The 12,636-nt window shown below is 36.5% G+C and overlaps 1 protein-coding gene across 1 annotated transcript in view; it reads left to right on the top strand.

Annotated features, from left to right (window-relative positions):
* LOC150078092 (beta-1,4-glucuronyltransferase 1-like) overlaps positions 1-12,636 on the top strand; it is a 57,013-nt gene that overhangs the window by 31,760 nt on the left and 12,617 nt on the right. Inside the window, exon 2 of the mRNA XM_090384256.1 lies at positions 3,473-4,621. Coding sequence (XP_090240382.1) covers positions 3,488-4,621 — 1,134 coding nt within the window. The 5' untranslated portion in view covers positions 3,473-3,487. The remainder of the gene's footprint in view (positions 1-3,472; positions 4,622-12,636) is intronic.

The following is a 12,636-nucleotide window of genomic DNA, read 5'->3' as shown; positions in this document are numbered from 1 at the left end:
TCCTGTTGCAGTAGTACACTGTCATTAACAGCCATGCCAACCTTTGTATCATCTGCAAACTTGGACATTAAGCCGGATATACCTTCTTCAATATCATTTATAAATACAGAAATGGGCCCAACGGACAACCATGGGGGACTTCACTAATAACATTAGTCCACGACGGGTCCATTTATTACCACTGTCTGTCTTCTCCCACTCAACCATCCTTTTATCTATAGCAGCAACTCAAGTTGCTGCTATAGATAAAGAGATGATTGAGTGGAAGTGATTTTAATGCCGCACTGCTTCAATTTGTACAGCAGTCTTTTATGTGCAACGGTATCAAAAGCTTTCCTGAAATCCGTGTACATGTATATGATATCAAAATTATATTTTCATCCAGTTCCTTTGTGACCACATCGTAGAATCCAATCAAATTGGTGAGACAAGAGTTTCCATTAACAAACCCACGCTGTTTCTAAACTATAACTGCAGTCTTGTCTAAATCAGTGGTCGGCAACCAGTTGTCCGCGGACCACCGGTGGTCCGCAGAGAAATCTGAATATATTTGCAATTTTCGTGTTTATTAAAATGTTTTATTATATTCTGATTCTACTTTTTTGCAATTTTCGCCTTATTACGTTGCATGTTTCTAAAAGGCCAGGTGCAATATCCGGTGTTAGCGATGCTTTTATCGTAAAAAAAATATAAAAAACTGTTTCTATTTCTTATCGATGGCCTAGCCTGGGCACGGCGTGGTTCGCAATTCTTAGGTAAGTGAGCAGTGATATTTTTATTTTAACTGTGCACAGTGTGATATTTACTGGCATCAAAGAGCTTGAGTTTGATAACTATCTTATTTCTTGTTTGGTTTTAGATTAAAATAAAATAACCCCAATGAGTGAAAAAAAACAAGCAAGCATTTTGCGCTTCTTAGGTAATACATCGTGTTGTCATGAGTTGATTAATGAATCAGAGCCTCCGCAGCCACCGCAAGGCATCATCAGGAAGCACATTAGAACTGGAGGCGGAGAGAAGAAAACGTTCAAAGTTTCAAGAAAATATGATGCGGACTACTTGAAGTTTGGATTTATTCAAGAACCTGGAAGTGAACTGGATCCACGGCCGCTTTGTATTATATGTTCTGAGCGTTTATCCAATGATGCCATGAAACCTTCGAAACTCGGCACGCACTTGCATTCAAAACACCCAGATTTAGCCAAAAACCCAGATGAATACTTCCAAAGGATGCGTGAAAATTTTAAAAAGCAAAAAAGTTCGTTAGCAACAATGATTGTTGAAGATAAGTCCTTAGTAAAAGCTTATTTTATAGCACTTCAAATCGCAAGATGTAAAAAGCCGTATACATTTGGAGAAGAATTAATTAAGCCTTTCTTGTTACAAGCCTGTGAAGAGGTTTTGGGGAAACAGGCTGTCCAGAAACTGAAAGGAATTCCTATGTCCGCTAACACTGTGAAGCGCAGAATTGAAGACATGGCCGAAGATATTGAAAATCAAGTGATTGCACTTATGAAAAATTCTACGTTTTATTCAATTCAACTTGACGAATCAACAGACATAACTAACAGGGCAGTTCTTTGTTTTGTGAGGTTTGATTGCCAGGGAGAATTAAAGGAAGAACTCCTCTGTCCGCTAATCTTGTCGGGTAGAACAACAGGCTCTGAAATTTTCAATGCACTTAATGGTTATTTCCTGAAACACAGTATTGAATAGAAGAAATGTGTTGGGATATGCACAGACGGTGCCGCAAGCATGACTCGACATCGTTCAGGAGTTGTTGCAAAAGTGAAAGACGTTGGACATCCAGACACCTTGTTTACTTGTTGTATTATACATCGTGAGCAACTTGTGGCGAAAAGATTATCTCCAGAACTGCACGAAGTACTCTGATGTAATTAAAATTGTAAACGAAATTCGCCACAAAGCGCTCAATTCTCGAATATTTGAGGCATTTTGTGAAGAAATGGACTCTCAGCATACTCATGTTCTTCTTCACGCTGAGGTGAGATGGCTGTCGAGGGGCAAAGTACTGACCCGATTGTTCGACCTGCGCCACGAAGTCAAGTTATTCTTCCAACAGCAAAATAATTCGAGGTTCCATGATCCCTTGTCCGACAATGATTGGCTAGCCAAGCTTGCATACCTGGCAGATATTTTTTCTCTGTTAAAAGAGCTGAACACGTCCTTGCAAGGACAGCTTACGGACGTGTTCACACTGCGAGGCAAAATGGATGAATTTCAAAGGAAGATATTGTTGTGGCAAATGCGGTTGGCTGAAGATCTGCAAATGTTCCCAAAACTTTGATGATTATATGAATCTCCAATTTCCTCTCAATTAGAAGAAGGTCCTTTCTTGGGAATAGGTTCGCAACGATTTTGACAAAATAAAATTATGCTACAAATTAAGATTTTTGAACACGGTTTTTTTAAATATGATATACTAATATCGTCAATTATGTGAAAAAATTTCCACTGACTATTTGTTTTAATGTCTGTTGTTCTATCACAGTCTTGGTGCATTTTACTCAATTGAATGAAAGCATGTACTTTTAATTTTTCAAATGAGAGTAAGTACATACTTTTCTAGCATATTACCCATAAGAATAATGAAATCTTACATTTAAACACGTACTTTTAAAATATATTAAGAAAAAAGAGACCGTACAAAATTAATGGATATTACTGTGCCAACTTTGATTGATGCTTCGGCAGGATAGCGAACAGCAGAGATAGAATTGCAAGTGCAAAAGTTAACCAACAGAAATTAAATTCCCAAAAAATTCTAATAATAAACGGAATTTGACAGTGACTGAATATAAACTGAGGCTGAGTGATTAATGACTACTTCAAATGTCAGTGTTTTTACGAGTTCCAAAAATCTCCAGTATCCTGCAAAGTATATAAGTTGCATAACGGATAGTGATGGTCGGATATCTGCATTAAAGAGGCTACACTAAGACCACCTATAGTATTTTTATTACAAGTTTTTGGTGTTAGTGGAATATAATTAAACGTGTGTGCTCTTGTCGTCATGGTAACATTCTGGAAAATGGAGTTGAACAATTAAATGGAGTCTCTGTGTGTGTACCTGTCACAAAACTGTAATAATTATATGATAATCATTTTATTTCACATATCTAGAGTGGGGGATAATTAGTCAAGGGAGGTACAATTTACATGCGAAGACACCCACTCTGTCCAAAAGGTATAAAAGTGAGCACCTGCTAATGACAGGAATTACGTGCTGCACACCCCTCGAACGAATAAAATTTTATCATTTCTGTCATATGGGCAGATAAGGGAATATGTTTTTGGAGAGAAACAGATTTTTCGAATAGTATTGAAGGTAGTGATGCAATCTTTTTAAACTGAATTTTTAGCACTAATCGAGATTAAAATAATTACCGTTATAATTAGCTATCAAACTATTATAGTAGATGAATATTCTTATATATTTTATATATTTCAGGGGTGAAGACAGAAAATGCGCTGTCCAGGGAGGTTTTGCATAAGGTACACCTCTGTGGCCATCTACGTTGGTGCACTAGGACTTTTCACGATCTGTAACCTCATGGGCATGACGCTAATTCAAAAACATACCAATAGAAGCATCAGTGAAGAAATTCCAGTGCGCGAAGTTCCCAAACAGACTACTCGAGCCCACAGTGAGCCGGTAAAAATGGAGAAATTAAAGAAACTTTCTACTGAAAGCATCCTGAAGAAATCGGGATTTTTTTTCAACGAAACCCTGTACCGCACAGACTCCAAAGGGGCGTATAAGATCCATGACTTCGTGATTACAGGGAACGAATGGAGGTCTTCCTCACAAAAAAGCCAAGTTTCTTTGGCTACTCAGTCTTCCGTAGACAGACTCCACTGGCTTTTAGAAGTGGCGAAGTCTTGGCGAGCGCCAATATCTGTAGCAGTATTTGTGCCAGGGGTGGACTTCTATATCGCCAAGTTGTACATTTCGTATTTGCGAATATGTTCCGATGTGATTCGTGCAAATGCGTCCTTCCATTTTCTATATCATCGAGACATGACTCCCAGCGAACAGACCTACTCTCATCACACTATGGAGGGTTGCGAAACTATACAAGAAGCTTTGCCTTCCTTACTGAAACATCGAACCAGCAGCTTCAAAAAATGGTGGCAGCAAACACTTTATCCCCAGAATCATCTGCGCAACGTAGCACGGGAGGGGTGCCATACGATTTACCATTTTCTCACTGACGTCGATATTATACCTGCGCCAGGATTAGACAATAGCTTACAGGATTTTCTCGCGAATCAGCGTTCCACTCAGTGTCTAAAATGTGCCTATGTGGTTCCCACGTATGAAATGGCCGAAAATATCCCAATTCCAAGGACCAAACACGAATTACTGATGAGAGTCAAAAGCAAACAGTGTAGACCTTTCCACTTTAAAATTTTCATCTATAATCAGTTCGCTACGAATCACAGCGTGTGGGAGAAGGTTCCCGATCCTGGAAAGGTCCATATAGCTTATAAAGTCACCAACTACGAGTTCTTTTATGAACCTTTTTACATCGCTAAAGCAGACGTACCCCGTCATGATGAGAGGTTCATAGGATATGGGTTTACAAGAAACACTCAGGTAAGGATAAATTTTTTGCATTCTGTTTTTCCATTACGTACAAAAATAAAAATTAAATTAGGTAATTTTTCTAAGAAAAAACCTAGTTTTTTCTTAGAAAATGAAGCGTAACGTACATAGGTCTCATTATTTTCCATATATTTTGCAAAAAAATTTGAAAACAAGCGACATTTTCCATATGGCTAATTTTCATCTTTTTGAATCAGTATTTTATCTTGCTATTTGTATCTTTCGAATTACAACAAACTCAATTATTCAGAATTATGCATTGGTAATGCAAAATCAAAGAAAGTAAAAAAATACGCAAAATACGAGAGAAAAAATGCATACACAAAACATGTTCTCAATTTGATTCTGCACATTGCTTTCAGTTCCTCCAATGTACAGAATCAATTTGATTCTATACATTTCTTTCTCGAAGAAAAGAGGTCTAATCATTCGGCAACGTAAAATGGTACACAGCACACCCCTTCTTGTTTGTTTGTTTGAGGATAAGGGCGTTTCACCAAAAGATGAGGATTTTCTTTACTCCATTATCCTACTGTTTTGACTGTTAACATAAATGAAACCAAGCTTCATATTTAAAGAAAACACGATCCAAAATGCCACGTCCATTCTAATCAATAAACGAGAAACCAGCGACAATAACGCAATCGTGTTTCTTTATCAAGGTCTTTTATGTCCATGCATTACATGAATACGACAGGAATGGAGGCCTAACTCTTTAACAGCCCTTCGTGTATTTGAATAAGTCATACTTGTTTACGAGAAGACTCCACAGTGATTTGTTTGGAAAACGTCAATATACTTCGATTAACATCTGCAAGTTCTTCGCAATCGTGAAACCGTTGTTTTATCTGGTCCTAGAGTGCGTTTAGATATTTCTCGAAATTTGGCTTTGACGTTCCTTTATGATTTCGAACAAAGGTATTGTTCGATACATTTTCAGACAGGAAGTATGTCTTTTTAGCTTCTTCACACCAACAAACCGATCTGCGTAAATTCCTAATGACTAGTGTTCTGCATGCGGAGGTATACTGCGTTGCCACCAACTTGGTTTTGTAAGAATTGCGTAAGGTTTCATAAGAAATGCTGACACACATTTCAAAACGAGAGAAATTACCTTTTTTCATTTGGTTGAGCGAATTTTGAATCATCCTGCACTACCCATTAACATCTTTGTCTCTGTTTCATTATTTCATGCACAGGAACTTAAATTAATCGAAACTAATTTAATCTAAACTCGAGTAATTTTGAACTAACACGCTTTGGGCCTGGGAGAGATATACATACTTGAAGGAAGGATTGGATTACTCAAAAGAAAGATGTACAAATTTTTGTGCTGTTAGACGACTCTAACAGCCTTTGTTGACTGCACTAGTTCGGCTACTTTTGTATCTTTCCACTCAACTTTTGTACAACTTTCACAATAGCTTTACAAATTCTGTGATTCTCAGAAGATTTCACTCCGTCAGACAACAAAAATCCAATTATTGCACTTTGCTCCAACAACGTTGCAAACCGAAGTCGGAGCCAACAGGTTCAAGTTGTACAGCACAAGATACACTAAATGTACAGCAACCCAACGGGTCTGTCCAAATGTATTTTAGTATGTTGTGCCCCCAGATGTACACAAGAGCGCGTTCTGATATGTTATCAGAATTTAATATGCAAATTGCCTTTTCCTTTTGAATTGCCCTCGTAAATACAGTGCTACGATCCCACAGCACGAAACACTATTCGAAATGTTTCAGTGTATTCCATTGAGTTGCACACGTCAGGGAGCTGATAACGCGAATAGGAAATTCCGGTGGTATCTTATCTTTAAAGCCAACTAGAAAAGTCACGTTTCACCAGCCAGTTAAACGTGACGCACATATCAGAGAAAAGAAAGTATAAAAACAGGTGTGCGATTTATAAAAAGATGAAAATGGAAACATTTCTTAATAATAAGCGAGTTTTTGCCCAAGACGTACGGTTGCTTTTGAAAACAAGTGGATCACCGAAATGGAAAAGATTACAAGAAGTGTATTGGTTAAGTTGTGGGAAAAGCCGAAGTTCGACCCGCCTTTGTTTTTTTTTTTCTTCTTTTCCCATGCTGTGTTCGAGTTAGTCGGTCTCGGAAAAGTTTTGTACGGTTTCTTCCACAGAAACTCGGGTTTTACATCAATCAAAATGGAAAGCTGGCCATATAATACCCAATTTGCAGATACAGTACGCGATGTCTTATTAGAGGTGTTGATTTGGAGCAAAAACAAAAAAAAAATGCATTTCGACTTTGAAGGAAAACAGCTTTTACTTCAAGTGAACTCAAGAAAGATGTTAGAAGACATTTTGATAGAAGACACTTTACTACGTGAAATATTTAATTAGTTTATTGGAAGGAGAAGGAAAAAATTATAAAATTGGACCCAACAGTTCCAATAACTAAATGCAAATAAATAAAATTGGCTACGTTTCGAATTTTAATGCTGAAATCTCTCTTTGGGCCGGGATTTTTGGTTTAGGAGAAGTTCGTAATTTGATCATAGAGAGACAAACAGACATGTATCGCACCAAAGAACTTTAATTATTATTGAATAATGACTCTAGAACAGTTATTATTCAATTGTAATAACCAGAGGTCTTTAGTGTGCTATACGTCTATCTCTCTTACGATCAAGTTATAGACTTCTAAACACAAAATCCAAAACAGAAAACGAATTTCAAGATAGAAATTCGATAGCTAATTTTATGTAGTTATTGTGACTGTTTAGGTCTAATTGTCAAATTTGCCAATAAACTAATTAAATATTTCATGGTAGAGTGCCTTTTACTTCGCGTCTTCTGGTTCGTTTTGGCGTTAATACGCAACTTAACTACTTTCAGATACTGCGCGCAACTGACACTTAATTCTTGTTTTTCTTTTTTGTGTTCTGCTGTTAAATGCGTTCTTGCATAGCTGTATCGATTTCAGAAAACGGATAAGGTTACGTTTCGTGTTAAAGACACGTAAACACAAACAAAATGTATTTATTCATTCGTTAAAATATTAAATACATACAATGCAGGAACAAGCACTTTGGTTAGGAGTGGGTAGAGCAGATGTTGTTGTTATTCATTGGATCAGATGACCCAGTGTGTTGACTCCATTGACATCAAGTACGACAAATGTGCCATTTTTGGACTTTGCAGAACGGGTTTTTTTTTTTTTTATTGGCCTTGTGCACACAATCTACGTAATGACGCTATTTTGGGGCGTATACTACAGAGGATGCATCGAAAAGATGAATGTTTTCTCGGAAACGCCTTTGGGCGGTGTTTCTCGCTTCGTGTCCGTGAAGAGATAATGGAGTTTAGATGTTCCATTATAAGAAACCAATGATACAGCTGGCCTTTCAGGAAGCAGGTAAGCAAAATTAATGATTTTCGACTATTCTTGCAGAATGATTGGTGGCAGTACTTTAATTTTCTGCAGTCAGAAATAGGAAGTATCGCTTAAATTAAAATCTCCTGTGATCACATCTGCATCACCCCTTAAATAGACTTTTTTTGTTTAGATGAAATGAGAAAAGATATTGTACTTTGTTTCTGCAGGAGCATCGCCACCAAGGGTGGTGTGAGTCAATGCAACATAAAATAAGGCCTGAGCCCTAACATCTTCGCTTCCTCAAGACATGGATTAAAATTTCTTTTTGAATGTAGGTTGAATTCTTTAAACATGCTTTCCGTTCCTATATACGGTTTTCGCCGGCAGCGCAGTGGTTATAATCACTCTTCTACCCAAACTGCGGAAAAAGCCCGGGTTCGAATCCAGTCAATCACACAAGGAACTTTTATGGACTTTTTTTTATATATACTTTGTAGCTAAGTTATTCGCTCTCAGGCAAGAAAAGTAAAGTTTTTCTCCATGAAAATCTGGTTTTAGTCCCAGCAAAACAGGCACGCCGATAAATAAAAATTCTAGCAATGCTTATATATGTTGTTATGGTTACGTCCCCTTGAGTTGATTTTGACGCCTGGCGATTCTCTGGAAGAGCGCTCTCCATTTCACTCTATCTTCCGTTGTATTTCAGAGCTCCTGTAAAGCAACCCAGTATTTTTGATCTCATTCATTCATCTTAAACGTTTACTTCCTTCTGTCTTCCCAAGCATAATTGCTTTTTCGAAGGAATGTGTTCACTTATCACATGTCCGAAATAGGATAGCTTCGGCTTGACTATCATGGCCTCGAGGGAACAGGCAGGCTTTATTTCAAGTCTTGAAATCAGCCCCAGGGGCTCGCATCTTGTGAGTATGGGCTTGGCACACCCAGGGTCCTGAGATGGATGTCATCGTTCTTCTCTTTCTTGGTGATTCCCTTCAACTTCTGACTCCTGCTCTCTCTATCTCGCTCTCGCTAAGGGTAACTCGTGGAATTTATTTTGGCTGGTGCAGAATAAGCCTCAGGCTTCCTTAACCTTATGGCTAATAATAATAATAATAATAGAGATCCGAAATATTCGTTTTAGTGACAACTTTCGCAACTGACATTCCCAGGAGAAAGCTATGAGCAAAAAGGTTCACACCATCGTTTACAGTATGGTTCACGTTGCACCAACTCCAGTGGCCACGAATAGGCCCCTAAAAGCTTTGCTTAGGTATAACAATAACGTGACGAAGATCGGATTCAGAGAGTTTTCTTAGGGGCGAAAGGATATTACGATGATTTTTGTGATTCACAGAATAACTGAATTAACGTAATAAAACACACAGTATTGTATTTGTTTCCATTTTCTCAGGCTCTGGTGGAGGAAGGTGATCGCTCCAATCATCCCCCCCCGCTGAACATAAATGTGGGAAGGGTGAATATCAGTTTGCCCTGAAGAGAAGTTAATGAAACATCTCGCTGCAACTTTTGAGAGTCTTGCAATATAAAATTGGCTCTTCTTGACATCAAATACAGCCCAGCTTTGGGAAAAAGGTTGCCACTGGCTAGTTTTCTCACCGGCGCAGACCGGTTTTGGAGGCTGGTCACTGATTCAATTGTTGATGTGGCCCTAGAAAAGGCCATTTATTATTATTATTATTATTATTATTATTATTATTATTATTTAAAGCAACTTAGGATTTGGGGAAAAAAAGCGAGTATAATTTATATTACATATGAGAAATGTTCGTTAAAAGCGCAAAATAATCATAAATGGTACATGGTAAAGCAAATACACTACACCAGGGCTGGCTAACTTAATTTGTAATGCGATCGACTTTTTTTCTTCAAAATGTGCCGCGATCTACCATCTCAAGAAGTTCATTGCACATAGTTAAAAAGGTTAATCAACACATATTGAAAAATGTTGTTTATAAATTTTAAAATGAAATACAATTCAGAATTCTTATTTTAAATTCATACGTATTTAAATTTTTAATTTATGTGAAGTTTGTGTCCTTATGTCATCTGCCAAGGTTTCAAAATCTGGGATGTACTGTGATAAGGCCAACCGTAAAGAATCTTCTGTATACAAGTCCGTAAGAATAGAGCGATTCTTCGTTTTTTTTTTTTTTTGTTTCAAATACGAAAAGGCCGATCCGCATTGATACGTAGAACCAAAACAGGAATTTAAAAGTTCACTGAATTTTTTTACAGTACTTTTCTCGGCAAACATATTTCCAAGTCTTTTTCTGATGATCTGGAGTTCAGGAAGATATCGTTTCGCAATGTAATAATTTCATTTTCAGGTAATATTTTTTCTCCATGTGAAAAATCTCAGCGAATTTTTCTGCAATTTGTTTCGTATCTAAGTCGATTTTAAATAGACAAGAAATATATTGAACAATGTCTTCAATTGTTTTAAAAGCTATGAATCTGGTTTCAAAATCACCCACAACTTTCTCAATTTCAGAAACATATTTCTCACTATTAAATTCAAAAACAGGATATTTTTGCAAATGACTTTGCATATTTGCAAAATTATCAACTTTTTTTTCTTTGAGATCCTTAGCCATTGCCAAATATTGATATTTATATGCAGAAATACTACTAATCATGTCACCCACATTTTTATTTTTTCCTTGGAATTCCAAATTCAGACCAATTAATTTATTATTAAAATCTGCCAAAAAAGCCAGATCATACAAACACTCCGTATCTTGTAGCTGCTGAAAATCAACTCCCCTTTGATCAACAAATTTTTGAATTTCATTCAGCAAATTTCTAAATCTGTAGAAATTTACTCCGACTCAGCCACCTCACATCTAATATCAGATCTGGTTAATTTTCATCGAGTTGCATTTTGAAAAGTTTTATTTTAAGAGATTGTCCTCCGATGGAATTCACGATTTTGAAAGCTATGTCCATAACACTTTTAGTATTTATCTGAGAATTAGTCATCCTTTTGGTACAATACGATGAATCCGTTAAGATGTCCCATCATTGCTTTAGCTCCATCTATTGTTATTGATACGAGCTTAAATAGTGGTAATTTAATTTTTTCAATAAAATTTTTGAATGAGTTAAATATATCAAGACCTCTAGTTCTTTCTTTTAACGAAACCATACCCAGCAGTTCTTTTGTAGTGGCAGAATTATCGAAAACCGTACGAATAACAACGAGCAATTGAGCTATATCACTGACGTCTGTAGATTCATCCAGGTGTAAAGAAAAGGACACACAATTAACAATATGAGCAAGCAATTGTTCGCTCACATTTTTACTCATTTTTTCGATGACCTTGCATATTTGCAAATGACCTTGCATCGCATCGCAGTATTTCTAGATAATTGCAGATCCTGAAGAGCACTTTTAATTCCAATTTTGTTCTTAAATTTTTCAAAAAGAGAATCTGTTATTTCTAAAAATGCGTCTTTGATGAATTGACCATCAGAAAATGGTTTGCAATTTTTTTGCAAGAAGATGACTCACTTTAAATAATGCTACAGTTACTGTTTTAGATTGTGAATTAGGTGTCCCGAAGAAATTTTGTTGTGCGAATAATCTGGATTTAAGTTCTTTTAATTTATTTTTCTAAGGTCACTATTAGGCGGAAAATCCTATTGGTATTTACCATGGAGCGCTTTGAAGTGCCTTTCTAAATCTCCTTTTTTGGGTATAGCCACGGAAGCATTTCAAATCAAATAACAGCATTTTTCTTTTATCATTACAAAAAAGTATTGTAGTTCCCACTCTTGATGAAAATGATACGTTTTACTCTTTTTCGTAGTATTCATTTTAAATCAAAGGGTATTAAATTAACGTATCACTCTCCAGTTATTAATATTAAGTAAGCTAAATGAATTCGACACATATGCTATGTTCTCCTCAATGTAACTGCGTGAATTTTTACCAGACAAGCCTAGACACGAGTGGTAATGTGGTTCAACGGATTTGTAATAAGCGTATGCAGTGGGGCACATAATAATAATAATAACATTTAGATTTTGAATAATCTATTTTTTTATATATATTTAAAATTCGTCGTGATCGACCGAAATTAAAGCCGCGATCGACTTCTTGGCCACCCCTGCACTACACCTGAACCTGTAGCACGATATCACTGTTCAGCTTCACTGTAAAGTAGGGTCGGCCTCGGAAAATTTCGTCCATGGCTTTGGCCTGCATGCATACAGGCCAACAACCTCCAGCTATTATTGTAACTACTATTGTATTGTATTTCTAACCTTCAACTACTATTGTGGAGTCAAATATGACCCAAATAGTCTGTAAGATTTTTTTTCTAAAATATAAACAATATCAAAAATAAAATTTGTTTTTTTTTGGAATTGCCGGTTTTCAAGACCATTAACTTTAATTTCTGGCTTAAACCTCTTTTCATTTTTTATTACGTATTATGAATATTCTTTTAAGGTGATTATTTTTCCTCCCACATTAATACCAAAACGCATGTGATCAATTGTGACCAGATCCCCAAAGTTGCCTATAGTTATTTTTGATTTCTTTTTTAATTGTGGTCATTCTTGTAGTTGCGTTGTATGAAATAAGGATAGCAGTTCAGGTAAACAATGACTGGTTGAAAGATTCTAAATGTTCTGAGTGGTT

The sequence above is a fragment of the Mastigoproctus giganteus genome, chromosome 11, assembly GCF_048544385.1.
Source record: "Mastigoproctus giganteus isolate SK-2022 chromosome 11, ASM4854438v1, whole genome shotgun sequence".
Lineage (NCBI taxonomy): Eukaryota > Metazoa > Arthropoda > Arachnida > Uropygi > Thelyphonidae > Mastigoproctus > Mastigoproctus giganteus.
Note: the sequence above shows the minus strand (reverse complement) of the source record. Positions and strands in the feature narration are given on the sequence as shown.